This window comes from Genypterus blacodes, unplaced genomic scaffold (genome assembly GCF_046128005.1).
Source record: "Genypterus blacodes isolate CSIRO-AG114 ecotype Tasmania unplaced genomic scaffold, CSIRO-AGI_Gbla_v1 ptg000067l_1, whole genome shotgun sequence".
In the NCBI taxonomy this organism is placed as follows: domain Eukaryota; kingdom Metazoa; phylum Chordata; class Actinopteri; order Ophidiiformes; family Ophidiidae; genus Genypterus; species Genypterus blacodes.
The window spans coordinates 127,158-154,014 of record NW_027466879.1 but is presented as its reverse complement, the minus strand read 5'-3'; the positions used below and the strand labels follow the sequence as shown (position 1 = coordinate 154,014).

General features: G+C 51.9%; 1 protein-coding gene across 11 annotated transcripts; it reads right to left on the bottom strand.

Annotated features, from left to right (window-relative positions):
- Positions 1 to 26,214, bottom strand: LOC143004513 (transducin-like enhancer protein 3-B). Of its 11 annotated transcripts, none has more exons than XM_076155447.1 (22): positions 25,771 to 26,214; positions 25,048 to 25,274; positions 24,370 to 24,470; positions 24,073 to 24,136; positions 22,670 to 22,714; positions 16,901 to 16,963; positions 16,702 to 16,806; positions 13,249 to 13,293; positions 10,785 to 10,989; positions 10,506 to 10,522; positions 7,131 to 7,253; positions 6,952 to 7,002; positions 6,210 to 6,365; positions 5,305 to 5,440; positions 5,032 to 5,204; positions 4,411 to 4,487; positions 4,027 to 4,276; positions 3,074 to 3,321; positions 2,799 to 2,946; positions 2,535 to 2,685; positions 1,787 to 1,863; positions 1 to 1,540 (listed from the first exon to the last, which is right to left on the bottom strand). In XM_076155447.1, exons 2-22 carry the CDS (start codon positions 25,069 to 25,071, stop codon positions 1,433 to 1,435), a joined length of 2,367 nt encoding a protein of 788 aa, XP_076011562.1. In that variant the 5' UTR covers positions 25,072 to 25,274; positions 25,771 to 26,214; the 3' UTR covers positions 1 to 1,432. The 11 variants fall into 11 exon arrangements, with proteins under 11 accessions (XP_076011562.1, XP_076011565.1, XP_076011564.1 ...); XM_076155450.1 differs by having other exon boundaries at positions 10,785 to 10,986; XM_076155449.1 differs by having other exon boundaries at positions 13,249 to 13,290.
- Between the last annotated feature and the right edge of the window lie 643 nt (positions 26,215 to 26,857).

Below are 26,857 nucleotides of genomic sequence, written 5' to 3'. Positions count from 1 at the left end.
CATTCTACAAAAACTGTTTTATTGATTTATTAACAACTGTACATGTGTATTCAGTGCTGACAGTATTTGCTACATACTTTGGTGTGATTGGTAGAGACCAGCGCATGTCGTCCCTCAGTTTGCTGTGGGTGGAAACGCAGACAGGAGGAGGAGGAGCCCAGTGTACCTGAACCTCCACACGGGTGACACCTCCTCCTCCTCCTCCGCCTCACGTTTGGGGGATTTATACATTTCTGCTGTTTACATTGAGTAAGTACCGTTTCCCTCCATCCTCATTAGCAATTACAGGCACTGAAAGTCATTACAAAGACCGCGGGGTCAAACATCTGTCTCCTAGCAACACCAGACACCTTCCAGGATGATTGATAAGATCCAAAGGGCAGAGAGATTCCAGTAGCAACAGATTGGACCGTTTGACTCGAGTCTGCAGCCATAAATCAACGATGCAACTCAACATCTGTATCACAAGCAGGCAGGAGCACGTCGTCACTCAGTTTGTGCTGCTGCTGCTGCTGCTGCCAACGGAGGTCCAAGGGTTCTGACTGAACATGAAACTCTCCCTCCCTCACTCCCTTCATCTCCAAAGGTACAGACAGGGAGGAGGAGGAGGGGAGCACAGATAGAAGCACACTTCAAATGTTCTTAATATCAAGGAAATTTACATCTGTCTCTGTCCCAGCGTCCCTCAGAGATCCTGAGGCCGTGTGAAGCTGCAGCTCAGCTCAGATCCTCGTCCGTCCCTCAGAGCAGAGGGACAATAGGACGCCTTTTTTTTTTCTCCGGCTCCACAAAATGTCCGTCTCAGCAGATGGGAGCTCCTCTGAACTTTAGAGGTCCAGGGGATTTCTTTGCTTTAAGAAGATCATCTATGTTTTTAAGGTTCTAGACTAGTTTCTGCTCCTCACACACACATCTGGGTGTGTGTGAGAGAGAGAGAGAGAGCGAGAGAGAGAGAGAGAGAGAGAGAGAGAGGCAAAAGAAAACTGTCACAAGTACACCCAGGACATGAAAATATATATATATTTATAATATATATATAAAATGTCTATTATTTAATCCTTATGTACACTTTTCACACAACGTCTGGGGACGAAGATCGCAGGAAATGAAGCACGGCTTCATCGGGTCACACCGAAAAGATCCTCAAGTAAAAAACACAAAATTCAAAAGCCACAGAAAAATGTGCAACAATAGACCGTCTAAGACTAAAAAAGACAGGAAACACGTCGGCTTCTCTCGGCTCAGACGGCTTCAGGCTCCAATGATCTCCAGTAGCAATTCAGAGTTATCCGTCTGTCCCAACGCCGTCTGTCCCAACACGCTGTAGTCCAATGCACAGTCTGAGGGGGGAGGGGCCAAAGGTCCTCAAACAGGAAGTGAGTCAGCTGGCTGAGCAGAAGTGCTGAGGCAGAGTGGGACGCTGCTGTGTGCTCTAGTAGATGACCTCGTACACCGTGGCCTTCTTGTCTCCAGAGCCCGTCACGATGTATTTATCATCCGCCGAGATGTCACAGCTCAGCACAGAGGACGACTCCTTAGACTGGAGGGGACAGAGGTCAGCGTTAGGTCAGCGTTAGGTCAGACCAGCAAACAAACAACAACAACAACAACAAGACCATTCAATCAGAGTGATCAGGGCTGACTGGATGTTTAGTGTGAGGATAAGAAGCTAAAACTCCATGAGTTTAGTATTTAAATGATAATAAAAGTGTAGAGTTGATGCCTGAGAGAGGGTTTCAGATCTTGTATGTAAGTGTGTGTGTGTGTGTGTGTGTGTGGTAGTTACCTGGAATATGCTGGCTCCATACGGAGTCCTCCACGCATTCAGCAGGTTGTCCTTCCCTGTGCTGACAAACCATTTACCTGGAACACACACAGACACACACAACGACCTCAGAACTGTAGCTATGTGAGTTTTTACACACACCACACACACACACGCACACACTGAAGCGAGGGACTCCTCCCCCTCCTCCTCCTCGCTGCATTACGGTCTATCATAAAAAGCTGGTGTGAGGGAAACATCCTCACATAAACAATCATAAAGGAAACACACACACACTCACACTCGGATAATTACTCTAATCATTCTCAGATTAATTAGCCTAGACTTGTTGTCTAATGATTAAATTAAATTAGTGACACGAGGACTCCAGAGCGTCGAGCCTCAGATGAATGAGTCAGGGAACGATGCTGCGGGCGTCACACTGAGGGCAAACAGAGGCCGCTTCATATCAAATAGAATGAAATCACACACACACACACACACACACAGGGACAAGGACACGCTCTCCTCCCGTGGTGCGTTCAGGTGGCTGCAGGTCATTTCAATCAAAGAGGCGAGTCCTTCATTATGTGGCCGACTAAACTTCAAGGAAACGCATGAATGAGGAAGAGAAACGTTCAGGCCTGATGGGGACACGGAATTCTAACACTTCTGGTGTGTGTGTGTGTGTGTGTGTGCTGGTTATTGTCCTGGTTGCTGCAGGAGGCTTGAATGCCCCGTCAGTCCCAGCATGTGTGTCTCTGCTCACCACAGTAGGCGAACTTGAGCGAGAGGACGCAGCTCTCATGCAGGTGCAGCTGGTACTTGTCCGGCTTGGTGTGGTGCAGAACCTCAACGTTGCTGCTCTCCATGCCCACGGCCAGCCACTCACCGGTGGGACAGTAGCCCAGCGAGAAGATCTGTGACGAGAGAGGAGGGAGAGGAAGGAGAGGCAGGAGACGGCGTCAAGTTTGAGCGACAAGACGCAGGCACCGACAGTCGAAAAATGATTAGCGTTTGCCTCTGGGTTTACCTGCGAGGTGAAGTCGTGCTGCTGGAGCTGCCGTCCCTCTCTCAGGTCCCAGGACCGGACCGTGTTGTCCAGGCCTCCCGTCCACAGCTTGGTCCCGTCGTGGGAGATGTCGATGCAGCTGGCTCCGTCTGTGTGGCCCTGGAACTGCCTGGAGGAGCCGGAGGGACAGAGGAACAGGGTTACTCTCCAAGGAACGATGGAACTAACACAGTCAGCAGTAGTAGTTTAGTGGAGAACCTGAACCTCCAGTCGGCCCCTGAGACTAAAGTGCTGACCTGACGAGCGTCTGGTTGTGGAGGTCCCACACGGCGATGTTCCCGTCGGAGCAGCAGGAGAAGCAGACCTTGGCGTCGGGGCTGATGGCCAAGGCGTAGCAGGCGGGGGCGGAGGAGGTGAGCTCGGCCTTTATGCGGGGCGTCTGTGAGGCCAGGTCCCAGATGGTCAGCGTGCTGGCCTCGCCGCCCACAATCAGGGTGCGGCCGTCGGGCAGCAGCTTACAGGAGCGGATGTAGTTGTCTCTGTTCTGGAGGAGGAGGCAGGAGGAGAAGATGGTTACGGCTCTGATGGCTGCATGACAACAACAACAACGACGACGACGAAGCAGAGGAATAAAGAAACGTTTCCTCGTGTGCTGAAGTGACCCCAAGAGCGAGTTCTCCTACTCACACAGGAGAGGAGACTTTAGTTGACAAGTGAGGTTTTTAGAAAGCCGCTCGCTCTCTGGCTTTGGCATTGGGAGTAAATATGTGGCTGTCAGCTTTAACAAGAGGAGAGGGAGAGCAGAAGAGAGCGAGGGAGAGGGAGAGGGAGAGAGAAAGAGAGAGAGAGGGAGAGAGAGAGAGAGGGAGAGAGGGAGAGAAAGAGCCGGGCTGCAGCTCCAGGAGAGCATGAAGGCCCAGAGATCAATAGTAGAGTGGAAAGTAGAGCCCTGATGGCTTTATAAGTCTCCACTGCACTCCGGCTGCCCCTCCAGGTTGTGCGGGGCCATGCAGGGCCGTGTGGGGCCGGCGCTCTCACACTGAGCTATGGGCGGCCGTAGCGTGGGAGTAATGGGCCGGCTAACGGCCGGAGGGATCGACCAATTCTTTCCCTTGGCCCAGAGTAAAGTCAGCACAGGAGAGAGGCGCTGCTGAGTTTTCCCGTCCGTCTGCTGGGATTTGGAATTCTCCACAAACTCCTAATGAAGCTTCCTGTGAGTCTCCTCCCAGTAAAAACAGCGAGGACTCACCAGACAGTCGAGCTGGGACACCGGGCTCTTGCTCCCCGGCTGGCTGATGTCCCAGATCTTGACGCAGCCCTTGCCGCCGGTGTAGACGTGGCGTGTGGGGTTGCTGATGGTGACGGCGCACACCACCTCGCCGTGGCTCAGCGTGTTGATCTGCCGGGCGTGACGAGGGATGCCCGGGCCTATCAGAGCGTCCGGAGGGAAGGGCACGGGCTGCATCTGTCCATCCGCGCTAACGTGAAAAGAATACGCCCTGCACAGGAGAGAGGGAAGGAGGGAGGGAAGGAGAGAAGGAAGGGAAGGAGGGATTAGCCCAGCGAGGTAAAGAAGCAGAGCTGATAATACTTTCATAGCTTCCACTGTAAACAAACAAAGACAGACACTCACGGTTTGCCCCCGGAGATGGAGGTGAGACTGGCTGGCAGGCCCGGAGCTCTCATGTGAGAGTGGGGGTCGAACCCCGCCTGCACAGGAACAACAAGAAGAGCAGAGAGTTAGCACACAAACCAATTACCTACAGAGATAAACGACACTGAGCTAATATTCAAATTGCCGCCTGGCTTCTCTTCGGCTCTATTGTGCCCAGAGGACGCCTCGGTGCCGGCGTATCCGGGGCAAATCCCCTGAAAGGCAAATACTCTGTTTCTCTGCATACAGAGAAGCTTTACTCTGCTCTACAACATCCCACTGCTAATGCTAATGAAGCCTGGGGGGCTCAAACACGGATATACATTTGGGGGGGGGCCGCAGGGAGGAGGAAAGGGGGCGGGGCAAACTCACTGACATCAAAGTTAAGGAGGTTTATGTTCTGTACAGAAGAACTCTAGGATGAGGAAGAGGGAGGAATACTTTGATCCCATTTAGTAAAGTAGTAAAGACCTCCAGCCGGTACATGAGCCAGCACAGACGGGGAAGACGAAGAGGAAGAGGAAGCTTCATTTATTCATTTCTGTGTCGACTGGCGGTGCTTAATGCATTCTTAAAGCGTTTAGCTGCAGAGCTTCTCACCATCTGTGAACGTCCGTAAGCGGCGGCGGCGGCGGCGCTCATCTGCGGTGAGATCAGCCCGGGGTAAACTCCGGGGCTGGTGAGGGAGCCGTTCATCTCGTGGTGTCCCATCATGGCGAAGGGAGTGGCGTACGAGCCGGCGATGGACAGAGGCGTGCGCAGGGCGGGGGCGGCTGTGGAGGAGAGAAGGACAGGGTGTTGATTTATACGCCTCTCCAGGGAGGGAGGGGCGAGGGGCGTCAGGTGGAGTGTGTGTGAGGTGTGTGTCAGTACCCAGAGCCTCCATGCCGGGCGGTTTGCCCATGGTGAGAGGTCGTAGCCCCGGGGTGGTGCTGGTCCCCGGTGTGGGCGCCTCGTTCCTGGGCGTGGGCGTGTTGGACTTCAGGCTGGGAGTGGACGACTTGTCATTCTGAAACAGAGACGCTCGTTACATCAAGCTGTGTCCTCCAAGACCACAGGAAAACGACCCGGCGTCCTCAAACGTGGACGGCGGACGTAACAGAGTAAAGAAATCCCTCAGTCAGTCAGAAGCCCCTCCCCCCCCTCCTCCCCCCCGCTGGCAGGAAAATCCAGAGTGACAATCTAAGTGGACTGCTCTAGGTAATCCAATCTAACACTGACACTTCATTACAGCCATGGTGTGTGTGTGTGTGTGTGTGTGTGTGTGTGTGTGTGTGTCTGGTGGGGTGGGGGGGCAAGTCAAGCTTGTTAACAGTGGCTAGACTACCAAGATGGTGGCTCAAGCACTCCTCTCATGATTAATCCATCTCTCTCTCTCTTTCTTCCTTGGAGGATCAGGCGAGGAGAGCGGGGGGGTGGGGGGGGCGGGGTTAGCCTGGTGACACACACTAATGGGGGGGGGGGGGAATCGAAGGGCTGCAAATCTACTCTAATCCTCAGAGGAATGCTTTACGTGCAAGACAGATAAATGAGGGAGGGGAGCGAGCAGGAACGTTAGCAGAGGTGGGGGGGAGGGGGGGGAGACGATGGCCAACAGAGGGACGACACTGATCGGCTCCCTTGGCTGCTGCGTCTCTTCTTCACAGCCACAGACCCCGAGGATGAGACAACCATTCATCAGGTCAGACACGAAGGAGACGGTTTGATTCCGTTAGACCGGACCCTCAGCTGACCGCTAAGCCTCCCGCACATTAACACCCCCCTTTACTGGCACTCACGTGGGCGTGGTCCTTGGCCTTGGAGGACGGCGTGCTGCCCGACGAGGCCACGGAGGCGGGGCTGTTGGGGGCGGCGTCCTTCTTCAGGACCCGTGACTTGTCCAGGCCGTTTTCTGGCGGGGAGTGAGCGGGGCTCGCCCGTGGGGTGGCCGGGTCCTACGGGGTTAAAATGAGAGGCAGGGGGAGGGAGAGGGAGAGAAAGAGAGAGAGGGGGAGACAGAGGGAGAGAGAGAGAGAGGGAGGGAGAGAGACAAAGAGGTAGAGAGAGAGAGAGAGAGAGAGAGGGAGACTGAGCAAACAGACTAGAGGAAAGCCACTGGCATGTACATGTAGGTCAAACAAACTGGGACCTCATGTGCAAACACAGATAAATATACCCGTGTGTGCTCACACTCTCACACTCACACACTCTCTCTCTCCCTCTCTCTCACACACACACACAACATGCTTTTCATTCACCTGTCACTCCCTCTTCTCTCAGTGTTCTTTGTCTTAACTTCCCAGAGTCAACGGCATGAGAAAGAGACGTCGAGGAAACGCAAACACACACACGCACACGCACACGCACACACACACACACACACACACACACACACACAGTGTTTTGACAGGGTTTTTGGCAGAGGTGTGCAGGGCGTTAAAGGCTTCCAGAGATGACTGACAAAGAGTTGTTGTGTTAAGTCGACGCGGCGTTCACACCGTGGAATGCGGCGGAGCGACTCCAGTCCAAACACGGTCTTACCTCGTTAGACACGTCCACCACCAAGTCGTCGCTTTTGTCTCCGTCGCTGTCCTGTAACAAAGGCGTGGCAGGCTTAGCCGGGACACAACGCTCACAAACGTCACACAGTGGAACTTTCACAGCGAATCGGCGCTGCGCTCTGATGGGTGAACTGGTTGAATACTAAAGCAGACACTCACGTATCGGCTCATGCTGTCCTTGTCCTCCACCTTGCGTTTCTTGGAGTCCAGGCCGTAGTCTGAGGAGCCGCGGTGCTTCTCGCTCGCTGCACGCAGGCTGTCTGACGGCGACACCGAGTTATTCTGCCAAAAACAACAACACACACACACACACACACATCAAATCTCTCCTCTGACAGCGGCGCACCTCAGACGCCTTTAGCGTCTTATTTTACAAAGCCCCAGAACAATACAAGCTATTGTATAGATGAGTGTGAGTAGGGGATGAGTTTCTGTGAGAACACACACACACCGGTTACTCCTACTCTCTGTCTTAATCTGCCTGAGACTAAACCACGGCCCTGTGACTGAGATTAAACACTTGTACGGAGTCATAGGTCACAGGTCGATGAAAGGTTACAGAGCTGAGGTGGTGATGTAATCCTGTCTTCAACCATAATGAGCGTTTCATCAGGAGCAGATCAATAGTTTGTTGTAAGGAGCTGTTGTTAGACTCGGAGCAGCACAGAGCCTGGAGTTACGTTTGTGTTGAATAATTTCCAATTTGAACGGCAATTGTAGTGTCGGTCAGAGGGAAACACACAGTTGGACACGGAGGTTTGCGGTCTTAAATGCGGTAAGTGACAGATCGGCCCCGACGAGAAGGTCCAGACACCAAACAAGCGGCTCGGTCGGGTCCAGACACAATGTTGGCGGTGAAACGTACAGAACCTCCCAAAGTCAGTGTGATTTATCTGAGAGGGAGAGCGGGCAGAGGAGGATTCTGGGACGGCCTAGCCCTGCTGCTGCTGCTGCTGCTGCCAAGGCAATGGAGTAAGGAGGAAGCGGGGGCAGCTGAGCAAACCCTCTAACACACACACACACACACACACACACACAGCAATGCAAATACGCAAAACACAGCCGAGGTGGTGGAGATTGAAATCATCCTTAAAGCTCACAGAGGCGAGCAAACGCTGCCTGCATCCCTAACAAACGCACTAGAAGCCACCGGAGGACAACGGCAGGGCCTCGTAAGCAAGGTGACGCATAGGAGAAAGCTCCCACACACACACACGCACACACACGTACACAGGCCGAGCTGACATCTAATACTTGTGCAGTGTCTCAGTCAGACGCAGACTTTAAGCGTCAGCAGCAATGAACACGATCTAACGCGTCTCGTCCCGTCTGTGCTTGTTTTTGTTTCATTTGCGTGTGACAGCGTGTAAGTAAGCAGCGTCCCTTCCTCCGTAACTGCAACGCTTTGGCCGATGACAAGTGAACAGAGGGGTTGGGAGAGAGAGAGAGAGAGAGGGGGAGAGAGAGAGAGTGTATGCATTGTGGCAGAACTGCAGAAAATGACTGACAGCAGAGTTCATGAAAATCAGACGGGATGAAAGGGAGAAAGGAGAGAGGGGGAGAGAGACAGAGAGAGAGGGAGAGAGAGAGAGAGAGAGAGAGAGAGAGAGAGGCAGAGAGTGGGAGAGAGGCAGAAAGAGAGAGAGAGAGAGAGAGGCAGAGAGTGAGAGAGACATGAGAGAGAGAGGCAGAGAGTGAGAGAGAGCGAGAGGCAGAGAGTGAGAGAGAGAGCGAGAGAGAGGCAGAGAGAGAGAGTGAAGTGAGAGAGAGAGAGAGGCAGAGAGTGATAGAGAGAGAGAGAGGCAGAGAGGCAGAGAGTGAGAGAGAGAGCGAGAGAGAGGCAGAGAGAGAGAGTGAAGTGAGAGAGAGAGAGAGGCAGAGAGGCAGAGAGAGAGAGTGAAGAGAGAGAGAGAGAGAGAAAGAGAGAGAGAGAGAGGCAGAGAAAGTGAAGTGAAGCTGGACAGAGAAACAAGGGGGGGGGGGGTTGAAAGAAGCAGAGTGAGAGAAAAATGAGAAAAAGAGGAAGAAAGATGAGAGCAAAACAGGAAGGAGCCTTGGCAGCCACAGAGAGGCGAGCAGTGTGGCACCGAGTTCTCCCCGCTAGTGGGCCTGGACCAGGACGGGCTGGCACTGAGTCAGGAGCTGCAAACAGGGTTTTTATAGTCTGGGCATCGGTGTGGAGGGGTGAGACTGCCAAACGGGCAGACATGAATGGGAGAGGAGGAGGGGGGGGGGGGGAGAGCGAGCGAACCCTGAGGCCAGAGAAGACGTTTGGAGCCAAGCTAACGCTCAACAAACCCCTGCCTTCATCAGAGAGGGACAGCGTGAAAAGAGGAAGACGTCCAGCTTCTTTCTCTGGGAGTGATGGAGAGAGAGAGAGAGAGGGAGAGAGAGACGGACTGCACGGAAATGCAACCGCTTAAACCCAGAGACAATGGACGGCAGATAAAGACCTCAATACGCCCACTCAGAGGGTCCAGTGTCTCCGTCTGTCCTCCTCCTCCCAAACTCTCCCTCTCTCCTTACTCCTCTCCCATCAAACACATTCAATTTATGTAATTTCCTCGTTCTTCAATTTCAGGTCAAAACACAGAAATGTCACTTTAAAATGCTGCTGATTGTTGTTGTTTGTTTGGGTGAAAGGATAGAGAGAGGGTTAATAACAGAGACACACAGAGACCTCGTCTGTCTTCTGCCTCTGTGAACTTTTCCGGCACGCTTGTACCGACTAATACCGTCTCAACCTCTCCTATCAAATGACTTGAGACAACGGGGAAGGAAGACTATGCTTGAGTGTGTGTGTGTGAGTGTGTAACAGAAGGAGAGGGGGGGGGATCAGGTAAGGTAACACTGGCAGCAGCTCACCACCAACGAGATGGAGAGAAGAGTTTGGGTTCCCTTCAGACATGAGAGGGCCCATTGAGGGCGGCCAGTCAATGGGAACTCAATCTGGCCCAGCAGATCCAACAGAGCGTCACGCTTCAGCTCGCCAAGAGATTTAAGCCAGTTCAATAAACAGGGACTTTAACATGAGGAGAGTGAGAGAGGGAGATAAGGACAGCGGGCGGGCGAGAGGGAAGGAAGAAAGGAAGGAGTAGATGAGTGGGTTAGGAAGAGAAGAGCAGGTACACAGAGGGGAGAAGGAAGGATGGAGGATGAAAAGGAGATGAAAAGGATGGATGTATTGGATAGAGTGCAGGAGTAAGTCCTGTGAGGTGGTGAGAGGAGGAGAGAAGGAGAGAAGGAGACTCAAAGTCGCTTTTAATTGTGCTGGAATGAAAGGAGGGAGCTGCCTGCTAATCCTCGCCCAGTGATTGGAGTCATTTTCCACCTGGATTAGATGGCACTGGCTTATTTGGCCAGACTTCATTATTTGATTTCGGTCGGCTTATACTCCCCTGAGCACAAAAATGTGTGTGTTCTTACACAGAGGAGCATGAATTCCTATTGAACCGTAGGCTTAAGTCTATGTAAAGTACACCTAATCACCAAACAGGAGCCGAGCCAGAGAGAGGAGCCGCAGTGTCAACCTACCGTGCTTGACTCGCGTTCTGTCAGGGGCGGAGCCGGGGCCGAGTGGAGCGAAGAGGGGCCAGGAGAGAGAGAGAGAGAGAGAGGAGAGAGAGAGAGAGAGAGAGAGAGAGAGAGAGAGAGAGAGAGAGAGAGAGGGAGGGAGGGAGAAGCAGAACACAAATTAGTATGTCAGCAGCACAAAATCACACGCACTCAATTTTTATTGTGTATGTTGTGAGTGTGTGTGTGTGTGTGTGTGTGTGTGTGTGTGTGTGTGTGTGCGTAGGCCCCGCCCCTCACCTCGGTGCTCCAGGTCGTGGTGGTTCTTCTCGTCCTTGACGGGCAGGTGGGCCTGGCTGCCGAGCGCGCCCAACGCCAACAGGCCCGAGCCGGCGCTCGTCACAGGGGGGATGCCGGGCGGCTGCAGGCCGGAGGGGTGGGGGGGCATCTGGATGGGCGGGCCGTGGGCGGCGTGAGAGAGGTGCTGGGCCTGGAGCTGCTGCTGCTGTGGGGAAGGCAGAGGGGGAGGGGCAGAGACAGAGGGCGAGTGGGTCGACTGGGGAAAGGATCGATGTGTGAACGCAGCATTGCATCATGGCGAGCCGGGGACACGTTTAGTCCCAGGGCCAAAGCGTTTACACACACACATACACACGGATCTCTGCTGCTAACATCAGCCCAACGTCTGAGCACAGCTGAGCTGGAATGATGACATAAACATCTGGATGTGTGGGTTTAGTATTAACACTGTGGCCGACTGATCTCACTGAGGGACAACAGAGCCTCCCGTTAGCTTAAAGCGTGACTCAACGCTTTAGTGAATAAAACTTGACTGACTCGTTTTGCACAAAAAAGGGCAACAACCTGAAAACACAACACAGACATTTAGCAACAACATTTAGTAATGACGTAGATTCATCCAGCATGCATCCTCTCATGATCACAGCAGGGAAACACACACACACACACACACACACACCTCCTACAGCACGGCTACATGAAGGATCTGGGTTGTTTAGTTATTATTTAATGTTTAATGTCTACTTCACTCTATTCATTCCATTTTAGAGCTTATTGATTTATGTCTCTGTGCTTTAGTCTCGTCTCCTCCATGGTTAAACTTTTGTTAAATCAGCCTTTAACCCTATATTGTGCTGTACTCACTATCTTGTCAATCATTTATAAAAAGTGCCATATAAGTTAAGTTTGATGGTTTTGTTTCGAAAACACACGGCTTCCACCTTTTCTCCACTCTCATGTCCACACGGCCGAGCTTCACAGAGCGTCACAGAGCTTCACAGAGCTAAAGAGTTTAAAAACCGATCGAAAACCCTCAAAAGCTCCCGATGCTGCGGCAAACCGAGCAGGTATGACCGCTGTTCAGCACAGAGACACAGCAGAGAACACAAACACACCACTGAGAGGTGTGTGTGTGCGAGTGTGTGAGTGTGTGTCTGAGCCAGAGGAGTGGGTAGATAGACAGGAGCTAAATAGCCACTCAGGCGAGAGGCAAGAGGGAAGCAAGTGCTTTAAAACAAGGTTAAATAACACTTAGCACATCCATCAACTGCCTCTAACAAAAAAAGAGAAGAAAAAAAACAGGATTGCCGTTCTGCTTACTAGCTACAACTTCAATAACCTCAACCACGCATTCATTACAGAGAATGCAGAGCGTGGATGCGGCCCTGTTTGGCGGTTTACCACATTTAAAGGTTCTACGTAGCACCTCGCCATCATTCAGGCCCCTCGTTACGCTGAGACGGAGCTATAGGATGGAGAGAAGCCACCGAGGGGCCGCATCGGTAATCTATAGTGAGCTGGTGGGGCCGGGCAGAGGATTTGTTGTGTATGAAACAAGGGGGAGCAGGAGGAGGAGGAGGCAGTCAGAACAAGAAAAAGAGAGAGAGGGAGAATTAGGAAATAACAAGAGTATGAAAGAGGGAGTGAGCGAGGGACTGAGGCAGGGACGTCCCCATTGAGTGTGCCTAATGAGGAAAAGCGTGCAGGGATCATTATCAAGAAGCCTCATTAGTGAGCTGTGGCTGAGGAGAGGAGGGAGGGAGGGAGGGAGGGAGGGAGGGAGTAGGGAGGGGGAAGGAGGGGGGGCGTGGAGGCGGCGGGAGAGAAAAATTCTGAAAATAAATTACTTCCAATTCAATATTCATGGATAAAGAGCTGGCTTCCTTTCGCACTTATCTTTTTTCATTATGTGTAAATGCCGCTGCTGCTCGGGCAACTTCCACAGGAAACAGGCAATTAAAGTTAACTAGGCGAAGCTGGCTCCCTGCAGAACTGTACTGTCAGGTGGAACAAGCATCAACAGCACCAGCACAAGCCGGCTGGCAGACGGGGCCTTAATAAGTCTGCCCCTGATTGCCACATTACCTACTTCTCCGACGCCTCGCCACCGCCACCGCCGCAGCAGCTTCTGCAGCTCATCATAATTTCTGCACTCATCATCGAGCTTTTAGACTGCAAATTCCTGAAAACTGAAAAACCCGGTGATACTCAGAGGCGGGGGCGGGGCGGCGAGGAGGTTCTCTGATGTGTCAGATACGCCGACGTGCCGCTGCTTAAATCGCTATCTGGGTTCAGTCGATGCGTCTTTGTGTTTTATCAAAAGCCATGACGGTTGAGCGCGGCACACAAATGAAAAGGAGCCAAAAATATCCACGCCAAAGACGCACGCCGAACAGTGACATCAAGCAAATCCAACACACTCAGACGACACACACAGGTTTCCTTTACGGCCCTGAACACTGACCATGAAGGCTGGACACACAGTATGGAGCTGCTGCTGGGGCTGCTGCTGGTCAGAGAGGAGCACAAGAGGAGAGATTCAGCCACACAGCCACATAAGCAACATGCACACACACTGAATATGACCTGGTGGGGAAAGGAGGAGGGGCCTCCAACGCTACGCTGGCTGCATCAGCTAGAGCCCTCAAATGGTTAATCTGGATTTGTCCGGCTAGGTTCTTCTTCTACAGCAGGAAAAACACTAACTAGGCTTAACTAGACAGGATAAATCATCAATCAGGGTCGGTACATTGGCCATAGAGGATCAAACATTGACTGCAGAGGGGTTTGACGAACATGTGTCACGTTAAACAGAGCAGCAGCATCTTGACAGAGCTACACACTCAACCCCGTCTGTGTATGAGACACAAACACACAGGAAACACATTAACACCGAGTGAGGGTCAAAACAAACCCGGGCACTGGAACAGGTTGATGTGCTCGGACACACAGATTAGCATTTACATCTACACACACACCCCACCAGTGTGTGTAAGCGTCCCACTAACCATTACCTCAGTACGCTCTCCGCCTCGCACCATCTTGAACTCATGGAAATGAGGCTTGAGGCAGGAAACGGCGACGGCGTCTAACACGTTGACAAACAAAACGCAGTATGTCCCCTCAGGCCAAAACACAAGTCTGATGCTGCACAGGAGGAAGTGCGTGGGCTCCATTTTACATCGATGCCTCAGTCAAGTCAGAACGCAGAGTATGATGGAGATACGAACGCCTGCTCGCGGATTAACATCGCTTTGGTGAGGACGGCGTTCCTCAGCCTTTTATGGTTGTTGTAGGTGGAGAGAGACGTCACTGTGACATTGTGTGTGTGTGTGTGTGATATAGATCATGTACGCATGCAATCAAATCAGATGCAGGACGAAATTAAATGTGCTAAAACTGAAAATAGAGCAATCCTGAATTCCTCAGCTCCCACAGTAGCTTTATATAAGCTGAGTTTCAAAGGTCTTCATCAGTTTGATCCTCATGAAGACGCACTTCCCTCTTTACGCCATTTCATGACGACGTGGAGGGAGCAGCAAATGATCACATTAAAGACTTATGTAGCTATTTCAGGCGCATTTTATGGACAGTATGTTGTATAGAGTCCTAAAAGGCTCCCAGCGACCCCTGACCTGACCCCAGGCTAGATTGGCTTCCGTGCAATGAGTTTATTATCTGGCTCCCAGTCGCCTCCAGCAGGGAGGCCCGGCTGAGGAGGCCCCAGCTGAGGAGGCATGAAGGCTGAGGAGGCCCCGGCTGAGGCGGCCTGAAGGCTGAGGAGGCCCCGGCTGAGGAGGCTGAAGGCTGTAGGCTTTTTAATTAGATTACACGCTGACACCCATCGCCCCCGGCCGTCCCTGAGGGGTAAACAGCTACCGAGGGATTTGGAATTCAGCCAGAGGTGTGTGTGTGTCTCTTTTCTTATCTGACTGCTGTAACTAGAACCTGTTGGTTGCTGAATATCGCTGGAACTTTAATGACAGGACACCTGTCACCCCCCCCCCCAAACACACACACACACACACTGTGGGGACACAGGAGATTGATCACCTGCCATGTGTTAGCCCAAATAATTACAATCTGTTTTCCTGTGTGTGTGTGTGTGTGAGCTGGTGGGCCCTGTCGATCCTTAATGGAGGAAGGGTCCTCAGTGAGCTGCTTGATTGGTTAAAAAGAGGAAGTAATTACCTTGAAAATAGGGGGCTGTGCTCCGGGCTCATTTAGCTTAATCGAATTTCGATATCTGCCTCTTATTAGACTTGACCCCATACTGCAGGGTCCCGCTCACCGCTGACTCACCTCTGCTCCACAGAGCTAATCAAAAGGGTCAGATCCCCATCTGGGTCCAAGTCGCCTATTAAAAACCAACTAGGCTTCCAGATTTTTTCTTTTCTTTTTAAATGGAAGCAGATGTGGATTTTCTGAGAGAGCCGGTCAGCAGGAAGTGTCCCTGTCCATGAGTGGATCGTGTGGGGCAGGAACATGGCACATTTAGAGCTGTGGCTGTAATTAAAGGTCAATAACTATTAGACTCCTGACCTCTCAGAGAGCAGCTCAGGCTCGACCTGCTCTAATTGAGCTCATCAGAGAGAAAACACTTCTTTTAAGTATCATAGTAAAAAGACAGTTTGTAAACCTGGAACAGAAATAAAAACCTTCAGCCAAGCCCCGTTTATAAGTCTGTAGTCCCGTCATGAACACGCTGACGCCATCACACACGTGGAGTCGTCGACCTGCTGCTGGAGCCTCTCAGGTTTTATTCCTAACCTAAAGCGTAAACACTGTGTAGCACTGTGTACTCTGGCTAATGAGCGAGGGAACATTGTGTTAAATAAACAGCCTGCAGAAGTCGCCAACCACCATGTGAGACGACAGGAAGCAACATCATGTTTGTCTTTTCAATGAGTTCAAAGAGGCCAGTTTGTGTTTGGTTTGGATTTAGAACGGTGAAGCTATTTTACCACCATGTAGCCTGTGCTAGTTGCTAACTAGCTAACGTAAGCCTCCTGGTTTAGCATTAAGCTAAAGAATACTCAGCCTCTCAAATCATAATTATTGTGTCGTGTTTTCATGGCTTCACTGTTCACTTGAATACTAACAGCTGCTGCTAACTGTTTGAAACACTTTTGTTAAATATTTGAAGCTCTGTTTGCTTCAATTGTGTAACATACTTGAAGTCAACATTTTAGTTTCGATTCATTTTTATTATAATGATGCATATAAATAAAGGAATTGATCAAAGACAAATTCAGCTTTGATGACGTCATCCCCTCAGCAGTGAGATGTGGTATTTGTATCGTCAGTTACTCTCTGTTGGTCCCCGGCACATCCGGCTCTGCTGGAGTCCGGCCTGCTCTAATTCCCTCTGCTGCTGGGTCAGAGGTGAGGCCGGGCGTGTTGGCGGGAACCTTTTATCCAATTAAAGTCCAGCCGGTGAAACGTGAGGACAACCATGATCTGATATCACCCTCTATAATGTGACTGTGTGTGAGACTGAGAGGAGCGAAGCACCACTGCACCAACAGATAACCCAACAGGCTGAGACACTCAAGTGCTGAGCTCCATATTGGCAGCTCCTTACAAACATTGTGAAATCAAATCTAACGCATAATAAACCCGCGATACCGAGGGCGAAGCTGCAGGAGGAAGGGGGCGTGGCCTCGTCTGTTTGAAGACAACAGAACAGACAACACACAAATCTGCTTTCATCCCCGTGTCGCCCACTGTGTTCCTCTAGGAGCTACTGTGCCACCCTCAATGTGCATAGATGTGATGTAAACCTACAAGCCTAATTAGCATGTTTGAATACAGTATGCGGTATTGTGTGTGTGTAAGTGTGCCTGCCCCCCTCAACGCCGCAGCTTTGCCCTCGGGCCACAGGTCAAATAAAGGAAGAAGAAGTGGGTATACACACAGTCAGAGGCAGATTGGGAAGTCCACGTACCCCGATGATCGCATTCAGCTCAGTCATAGTGACCTGCTTGGCCCGCTCGACAGCCTGAGCCACCTGCTGCTGATGCTGCGGCACAAAGAAGCACAAAGATTAGATAAAAAAAAAGAACGGAGCAAATGAAGGATAAAATGATGGGCGCTCTCCAAACACAGACACTCACCTCTTGTGACAAGAACGGCATGATCTGAGCCAGGATCGCATTGAGACGCTTGGCAATCTCAGTCTGTGGGAGAGAAATCAGAAAATGTGGTTATGCTCCCGTTTACAAAGACGCAGCCTGAATGATGCAGGCGGGTCGACATGTAGGTAGAAACTCAATGATGTCCTGTGTTTCTGGACTAAACGGGGATCTGCTGAAGAACAAACTCAGCTCCTCTCTCCCCTGCCTCCATTAGACTGAGGCCTTATTTCATTAAGAGGCTGAAATATGCTAATACCATCTGGCTGGAGGAGCCTAACGAGGCCCATGCTTCATAATTACAGCCCAGAGAGGGGGGAGGGGCCGGGGCTGGAACAGACAGGTTAACTCACTGGCCCTATCTGTCAGAGGCATCTACGGTATCGACCGTGCAATATTAGCCGGGAGAGTAAGATGATACTGCAGCTCTGGATGTGCATAGAGCACTTTACAGAGCCGCATTTGGACAAATGGATGTGCTGTGCCGCCGCCCGCCCGCAGCACTTGAATGTCCCAAGACGTTCCGCTCAAACCCATTTTCTTTTTTAAACCTGTACTTTCCACTGAGAGAGGAGGAGGAGGAGGGAGAGGAGGAAGGAGGAGAGCCACACAAAAGCAGAGAGTGGGGGTTGATGAATGGCGAGGCGAGACCCTCTGATTTGACACTAAGGTAATGTGGTCTGACTGAACCAGGGGAGGTGAACTAATTGATTCTGAGGGATTAGGAAGGAGGGAGGCCCAGCAGGTGTGTGTGTGTGGGGGGGGGGGGGCTCCTCTGCTGTTTTGTTTATGCTGATGCATTCCACTCATTCTCTCCCTCGGTGCCGCTTCATTGTGGAAAATCCAGGGACAAAAGAGGAGGAGCAAGATGGAGGACGGGGAGGACGAGCCTTTTGTGCCGCCGCCGTGTCGTTCCTTTCAGCTCGGAAAGGGAGAGACAGGAGAGGAGGTGAAGAGGAGGGGAGGGGGGGGGGGGGGCAGACCTCGGCTGGCCTGTCAGGAATGATCTCACAACCCCCCGTCTGACCGCAGGCCGACTCCTCTTTCTCTCAATCTGACCTCCCTCCTCCCACCGCGCGGCTACACCACTCCCTACTAATCTGCTCAACCCTCCTGTGTGCTCGCCTCCCCGCTCCTTCCTCTGCCGTCTCTCCCCCCCCCCCCCACCCCTCTCTTCTGTTGCTGGGGCAACGCTATCTGGCACGGCTGATCGTTATGTAAATTGGGCAGGGGCCCTGACCAGAACAGCCTGTAAAATCATATTAGGCGCAGCACAGAGGCAGGTCATTAAATTGAATTTTCGGCCTGTCGATCTGATCGGCACGGGAAATTAATGAGGGATAAATGGGGTGTGTGGGGAGGAGGGGGTGGGGGAGGGAGGGGGAAGGGGCGGACTGGAGCCGCAGAGACAGAGAGAGAGAGAGAGAGAGCGAGGGGGGTCTGACAGAGAAGGACGGGGGTGGATCTATGGAGAGTCATAAAGCAGGATCATTAGCGGGGGCTGGACACAGTGACACACAGTCAGATTAGAGTGTTTCACTGTGACACCACTCTACAGGAAGTGGCTGCGAGGGAGCAACATGGGGGCTGCAGGATGGAGGCCCTATGCTGGTACGCTCACGCATCATCTGAGGAGCCCCCCAACATAAGCTCATCCACAATGAGAGGCATCCGTCTCACAGCGGCTCGCCCCTCCATCACTCACACACCTCCGTCACTGAAGAATCGGTGGAATTCAGGCGCTCCATCTTTGTTCTGCGCGGCGTTCTAACAAACACGAGTTCCCTTCAGGATTTATTATGGTGAGGCTGAACAGAATCACCAGGTGCAGCTGAAGACTTTGAGGTTGGGTTTTTTTAAGGTTAACTGTTCCCCAAACCCCCGAGCTTCCTCAGAACCTCACCCCGGGGTTAAAGGATTGATTTGGAGCCAGGAAATGAAACAATGGAGCAGACTTCCCCCGCCTGCGTCCATTTCTGTTTTTGCTTTTTACGAGGCCTATTGTAGAGACGCTGATTCATACACACATCTCACCCGTCACGTCTCTGCTTGGGGATTTATGGGAGCGTTACGACACGCGTGACTCACGCCTCAACCTGGGGGGAAACAAACCATAAACCCACTCAACTGAGCCGCCGCCACCGCCGCCACCGCCGCCGCCATTATCAGCAGCATCTCCTCTTCCCTTTGAGTCGTCCCTCGGCTCTGACGGCCCCGAACTCACGCTTCTGTACAACGTCTAAATGGGTTTACAGCCTATTTACAACGCTGTTTAGACGGCACGACACAGTTACACACACACACACGATGACGTGCGGCGCTCTTTAGATGACTTCCACTTTGGAGGAGCCTTTTTTCCCAGCGTGTTCATCTGCAGAAACAGGCACTGGGAGTTCATTGTTACTCCAAGCCGGTGGAAACAGAGACTCTTGAGCCGGCAAAAGCTTTTCACTGCAGCTCCACAATTACAGGTACTCGTGGTTGTCTAGTAGCAGCGGTGCTTGGAGAGGCTCTCTGTCTCTCTCCCTCTTTCCCTCTGTCTCTCTCTCTCTCTCTCGCGTCCCTCTGTCAATGGTGCGTTGAAAGCCATTTGGCTGTTTGTCGCTCTAGGCATTAGCCCAGAGTGGAGAGCAGAATCTGACGAGGATTCAATTGGCGAGCAAAACAAGTGGCGTGTGATGGGGGGGGGCAGGGGGGAACAGCCGCAGCAGAGGAGGAAGAGAAGAAGAAGAAGAAGAAGAAGAGGCACTAAGAGCTATCATGTTCATAACAAATGTATGAGGAGTATTTTGCGTGTGCGTGTCGAAGCTATTCTGAGCTCCTACACCAAACTACGGTGACACACTTCTCATCAGGGCCCGCATGGGAACGGCTCCTTTCCAGCAGATTAGACGGAGCTCTAACTCCAGAGTTTCCGTGTAGGGACGCACGCAGAGGGACGCCCCTCTTCCTCCCGTTTCACCACATCCACACAAAACCACCATTAGCTGCTTGAGTTCACACACCTCGGCACTAATTGTGTAACACTTTTCTACCAGTTCCTCTTGTCTCGCTATCAAAATAAAGCATGTCTCACAGCCTCCCGTAACCTCGTCAACCTCCCCCAGGAGAGAGAGGAGAGAGAGAGGAGAGAGTGTGTGTGTTCTGCTCCTCAGTTTGTTTTGGCTTAGAGACAGGTCGACCATCATCACCTTGGCAAACAATTCCAGGAATCCAGTATAAATTATTCATTTGCACAAGCTCTCCTCTCCTCCCGTCTCTCCTCTCCTCTCCTCCTGCCTCCCTCTGCTCCTCCTCTCCCTCTGCTCCTCACTCTCTCTCTCCTCCCATCAGCCAATTACCAAATGGCCGCCCCGAGCAGCAAGACGACAGTAAAACCGGCCGACGCGTTCAAACAAACTGTACAGACAAACAACAACAACAACAAGCAGCCGCCTTGATACTTCCTGTAGATCCACACGAGAGGGAGCAGGCGTCAACAAACGCAAACGCGCCGACAAGACAGCGAACACGGACCGCAACAGAGAACAGAGGTAGAGGGAAAAACAAAGGAACCCCCTGCCCCCCGCACACACACACACTCACACAGCGTACACAGCAGCCGTCAGCGGTCCTGGTTGCTGATGCAGCCTAATGAGCTGCACTAATTAAAATCACTTATTGACAGCGAGCGAGGGTGATTACCTTCGCCCGGCTCTCTGCGCCGTCATAAGAGACGCTGTCAAAACAAATCACCCCCTTGGCAGCCGCACAGATCCCGTCACTAACATCCTCATCAGCCAGGCCGGGGGAAGGTGTGTGTGTGTGTGTGTGTGTGTGTGTGTGTGTGTGTGTGTGTGTGTGTGTGTGTGTGTGTGTGTGTGTGTGTGTGTGTGTGTCGCCTTGCCTTTCTGTGTATGTGTGTGTTAAAAAAAACAACATTAGCGGTGAGGAAGGCGTGTAAATAAAGGATGAGGATTTACTTCAACGTGCGTCTGTGTGTGCATCTGTGTGTGCATCTGTGTGCATCTGTGTGTGTGTCGGTGTGTGTGTTTCTGTTTGTGTGTGTGTGCCGTTCTCCTGCTTTTCAACTCAGCTTTGTAGCTCCCCGGAGACAAACGGCACAAAGTGAGTTTAGCGTGTTTTCTCTGCGTGGCGATAAATCTCCAGCAGCGTGAGAGGAAGTAATGCGCCCGCCTGCATCCAATAACCCGGCCTCCTCCTCCCTCCCCTCCAATAAGGCGCCGGCCAGGGGCTGTCTGTTTACCTCGCGCTGATGTCATCACAAACACTGGATTGCCAGGTTTGGAGGGGAGGAGGGGAGGGGAGGGGAGAGGGGGCGGAGGAGGGGGAGTCATGCATTATTCAGAGCGCCTCCGCCGACTCCATCGGGCTTATTGATAAACAAAGGAGATGCACAGGAGAAGGCCAGTCGATTAACCCGTTTACCCTGGAGGCTCTCACTCCTTTCCTGTATCACTCCCTCATTCCGCCGTGTGCCGTCCACTCACACCCACACACACACACCCCCCCACCCACCACACACACACACACCCACCCACCAGCACCTCCTCTCCTCCCCCCCACATCCTCCTCCTCCTCAGTGATAAGTGCCTGACAGATGAACGGGGCGGGGCCGAGAGGCAGTAAGCTCCCTGATAAATGGAAACACACCTTGTTAGCACACTCAGCATCTCACACACACACACAAGCACACAAGCACGCACACAAACCACGTGCTCCACACAAAACGCCTATGCCTGATGAATTGTGCAGTACGCCGCTGTTCCAACTGGCCTTCCCTCCCACTGATGCCATTAACCTTCCCACATCTGAGGGCCCTGAAGCCTCCACACTGCCCCCCCCCCCCTTGCTCGCCCCTCTCTGTCTCTCTCTGACAGACACCCACTCTCATACATCATATCACGCAGCTAATGACACAAGGGCCATCATTCACCTCACATGGTGCGGAGGAGAGGAGGAGGAGTGGAGGGGGAGGGCATGAGAAGATATAAGAGCACAGGACAGGAGGAGGAGGAGGAGTGAAGACACAAAAGGTGGCAGAGGAACAGAGAGAGAGTGAAACATCTCCAGATGAAGTTCAGAAGGAAACGTGAGCTGCGTCTGGTTTCTGGTTTCGGGGCTCGCTCACAGCTGGAATGCGTCTCAGAGGGTTAATCCTGGACGGACGTGTCATTAAGAGGAGGGGAGGCGTCACTCTAACCTCTCCCAACACACTGGGGAAGTGAACGAGCCAATCACAGCCCCGCCTCTGACGTCACGCCGCCCTCTGCCGACGCACCGGTATCGGGTGTCGGCTGAACTAATGAGCTTTTAGCCCGACGGGACTGCGGCTCCTGACGGCTCGGCTCAACGCTCAGAGCACTGCGGGCAGGCGTTCTGCTCACACACACACACACCTACGCACAGCACGACACACAGGAGGGCCGAGCTGCTACAACACTACATCCTCTCAGACCGCCTGCCAAATACTTCACTTTAATCTTATCAACCCATCCCCATCAGGCACCGTGCCCTTCGCCTTGTTTAGCCTGTCAGCGTTTTCACTGCAGGAAGCCAGCGTGTGTGTGTGAGTGTGTGTGTGTATGTGTGTGTGTGTCTCCTGAAAGGCATTTAAGGATGTGGGTGGAAGCTAAGGTCAAGTGTGTGTGTGCGAGCGTGTGCGAGCGTGTGCGAGCGTGTGTGTGTGTGTGTGTGTGTGTGTGTGTGTGTGTGTGTGTGTGTGTGTGTGTGTGTGTGTGTGTGTGTTACCTGTTTGTGCATCTCGATGTTGAGCCCGTAGGACATCTCGTAGTACTGCAGAAGGAAGTAGAAACATTCAAACATTAGAACTTTGGCCTGAAACCTTTTTTGTTGTCATAACTTTGCGGTGATGAAGCTTCTTCTTCTTCTTTTTCACTTGTTGGCTGAATAGAGAAACAAACAGAGGCCAGCCCGGATCCCACATGTGTGTTCCATCTCTAGATGTTCAGGCAGATGTGTGTGTTCCACCCTTTTATCTTTTCTTAGTGCGAGATCAAGAGGCGGGCGTGTGTGAGTGTGTGTGTGTGTGTATGAGTGTGTGTGTCGTAAAAACAAGACGCGGCAGCAGCAGGATCAGCCAAACATTAAAAGACCGCTTGCCAATTTGGAAACCATCAGAGGCGCTGAATACATACCGGGGCCGTAAAAACACGCTGACATCACACAAAGATGTCGACAACTTTATGTACGTGATCTTTGGCGACCGCACGAAGCAAACAAATCAGCTTCTGTTCCAACACACGTCTAACAGACCAAACCGGATGTGATGACGGACTCAGGCTCCAGCCGAGGAGTTTGTCTGTCCCGCTGATCGATCGGCCCCTGGTGTTTAACACCTTCAGGCGCCTCAATGTAAAGATAATTACCACACACACTCTCTGTAGCGTTTGGTTAGTCATTCCTTTCATGCACTAACAAGATAAGCGGCGCGTCACTTGTCGGCCTGATAAGCGTCGACATGTTGGCCTTTAAGTTGTTGTTACAGAAAATCAGAGCGGCGGCGGCAGCGGCGGAGGCTCCGATTTCTTCCTCTCTGATTACTGGGCGCCGCTTTCATTGGGAACGAGGTTCTAATTGCTGTTTTACATCCAACTTCCTCTCAGCGCTTTAACAGAAACCTACAGGGGGGCGGGGGGGGCAGCTCTCACGTGTGGTTTCCATATAAAACTAAACAGCACACACACACACACACAGTAAATCTCTAAGTTGCCCACGGCCCCGGGTGTGTCCGAGGTGTCTGAAGGGACCGGCAGCTTATCAGGGGAAAAGAAGAACGTGAACCATGTGATTTAGGCCCAGAGCCAGCAGAGCGCTCATTAACCCCTTACGGGTCAGGGTGGGCGTGCTAAGGAGAGAGAGAGGGGGTGAAGGGTCATAAAGAGCACCCGGAGCCACGGGGGGAGGGGGGTGTTTGTCACGCCCCGCAATCAATAATTGGACATTTGACCCCTGCTAGAGTTTGACCTGCCCCTCCCCCTCCTCCTCCAACCACAACCACAACCCCCACAGGCCGTCTTGTCCAATAAAAACCCAGGAGAGCGTCAATAGCACAGAGCGGCGCCACAAGCTAACACCACCTGCGACCGCCTGCCCAGTGATGAAGATGAAGAACACAATCAGATTGCTCTTACCATGACATAGTGACGCTGCATCTCTGTCTTCTCATTGGCCAGTTTGTCGTACTCCACTTTCAGACTGCAGGGAGAGGAGAGGAGGGAGAATGAAAGTGAGTCAGGTGCATTATGGGAAAATAAAACAAAGAAAAAAAGACCTAGAATCTGTGTTGGGAGACGTTTGCCACATGAGACACGTGCGAGCGTTTTACATCAGAATAGACTTAAAGTGCAACGCTACAAAAGTGGAACAAACAGCGGTGGCGACTTCCTCTTCCTATTCTCTTCAGGAAGCCAAAGCTCTTGAGTCATTACCTGTGGTACTGCGCCTGCAGGAACTGAAACTCGTCTTTGATCCTGTCGCAAGACTCGGCCACCGTGAATTTGAAACCAGGCTGCCCTGGCTGGTGAGGTGCCTGCAGGTGCAAAGAGGGAGACGTTTAATGAGAGCACAGGTGCAAATGAAGCCATCACACCTTCGTCGCCTCAGCTCAGTGCTTCCACTCGCTCAGCGGTTTTGTCTGTGGCTCCTGATCTCACCCCCCCTCCCCTCCCAGCCTGACTGGAGGGACCTAGACAACAGATCACTGCCTCCCTCCTCAACTAGTAACATGCAGAGGATGATGATGGAGGGATTAGACAGAATCACACGCACAGCTGTGGGATTTGAGTGGATGGTGCCCAGAGAGGATCAGTCACCTTGGAACAACAGTCAGTCAACTGCAGGAGGTGAAGATCTACTGAGCTCCTGACACACACACACACACACTTCTATCAGCTCCTCTGCCTGCCTGGCTGGCTGAAGGAGCGCACTGTTGCAGACCATAAATAGTAAAGTGGAGATGAGCAGATCCACTGTGATGAAGCTACTTTGGAGGGCGGCGCGCCTGCATCCATGTACAAACAGTGACAAAGAGAGAGAGAGAGAGAGAGAGAGAGAGAGAGAGAGAGAGAGAGAGAGAGAGAGAGAGAGAGAGAGAGAGAGCTGCTTACCGGATGCCGGCCTTGTGGGTACATGTCGAGTCCTCTTCACAGGGGAACCCGGTGTGTTTTCCTCCTTCCCCCCCTGTAATCCCAGTGAAGGTGCGGTAAATCACCGCCACCCCTCCCTGTACGCGCAGGATGGCGGCGGACAAAGCGCCGATCCGGGCTGCAAGGCGCACACTCACAGCCCGACCACTGGAGCGAGCAGATCGTCCTTGTCGGCGTTTCCTTTGTACCTAAACAAACACAAAAACGGAGCACAAGCGGTGAATTTGTTTACTTACGCAGCAAGCGAGCATTACAGGAATTAACGCTTTGTGAACTTAACCAGCGGCTGATCAAATTTCACTTCCCCGAAAACGGAGGGATTTATTTTTACGGCAGCTTCGAGAAATTTCCCCACATATTTGACTGATAAGTTTCGGGTCTCCGTGTAAAAATATAACATACTGCAACATTTGTCGGGACGCGTTCGGCTCCGTTACCGCACATTTATCCAACATTTGATAGTTTCGATCGCGACCACAATACGTAAATCTAACGAGTTTGTCTTCCACAAAGGCGAAATATCAGACTGGAGGCTTGTTTCGGTGGTCCGGAAGATCAGAAAACAAGGAGCTGTTGCTTTCAAAGTCGGCTGCCATAAAGCCACACCACCACCACCTCCTCTTCCTCCTCCTCCTCCTCCTCCACCCGCCTTGTTAGCGGCTCTCTTCATGTCGCCCTTTTTACCTTTGTCTCGGCCGATTCCTCCCCTCTCCTCCGCACAGGTAAAACTCAAGTGCTCGCACAAAAACGCGTAATATCCTCGTTGTGTCGCCGCCTCCGGGGAATGAGACGAAGGTGAAATGTCAGCGGCTGTTTCCAGAGTTGTCGCTGCCCCTTGTGAGTCCTTTGAAGCCCGTGTGATCCCGAGGCGGAGCGCGTCTCTCCGTCCGGTCGACCGTCTGAAAGCCCGCGGATGGTTCGAGTTGTTGACCGCATACAACTTCAAAGAAAACCCTCCGTCGCATCCAGGGGCAGGAGACCGACGTCCCGGTAAATCCAAAGGTTATTTTTGCTCGAAAATTCGTTATTTTGTCGGGATTCTACGTCGTTGTGAGAGTAGCGACAGCTCGCGCGGGGTAAACTGAGTGTCTCCGCCGCTCTGTACCACACACAGACTGAGAACCGACACGAGGACCTGACTGCCGAGAGGCCCGAACGGACCAATCAGGACCGTAGCATTTCGGACCAATCACAGCCAGCCATCCCCACGTGGGGCGCGAAGTTAGCTCCTGCTCTGATTGGCCAGCGATGTGACCTCACATGTTCGCCATTTTGGATGAGAAGTGACATTCAACAATGCGTTCAACAACTTGTTCGAAACAAAGGCAATAATTTATACGTCACATACATAAAAGTGTAGGTTTATTTGTTCGCATGTTACAGTTTGTGGTTCCGCATTCCAGATTATGTCTACAAGGGTGTGAATTTTATTATGAAAATAACATAAAACGATTTCAACTGCGGTTTGTATAGCAAAGCAAGACTCCAGCCTAAGACAACATTTGAGCTTTTAAGAAATTAAGTTAATATCCGTGCTTAGTTCAGTCAGCATAAATGTTAGTCACTTGTAAAGTCATATTTCAATTTAATATGCACTCTATGAATTTGTGTTTAACAAACTTTACACGCAGCTGCATACACAGAGATTGTTAAAGAATGTGTGTTACAACAGCGATGGAAATAGAAAATAAAAATAAGAGTAACATGTGTTCGAGTAATTTATGCCGAAGATGTGAATAGATCTCAATCAATACCAGAGTAATTTTAATTG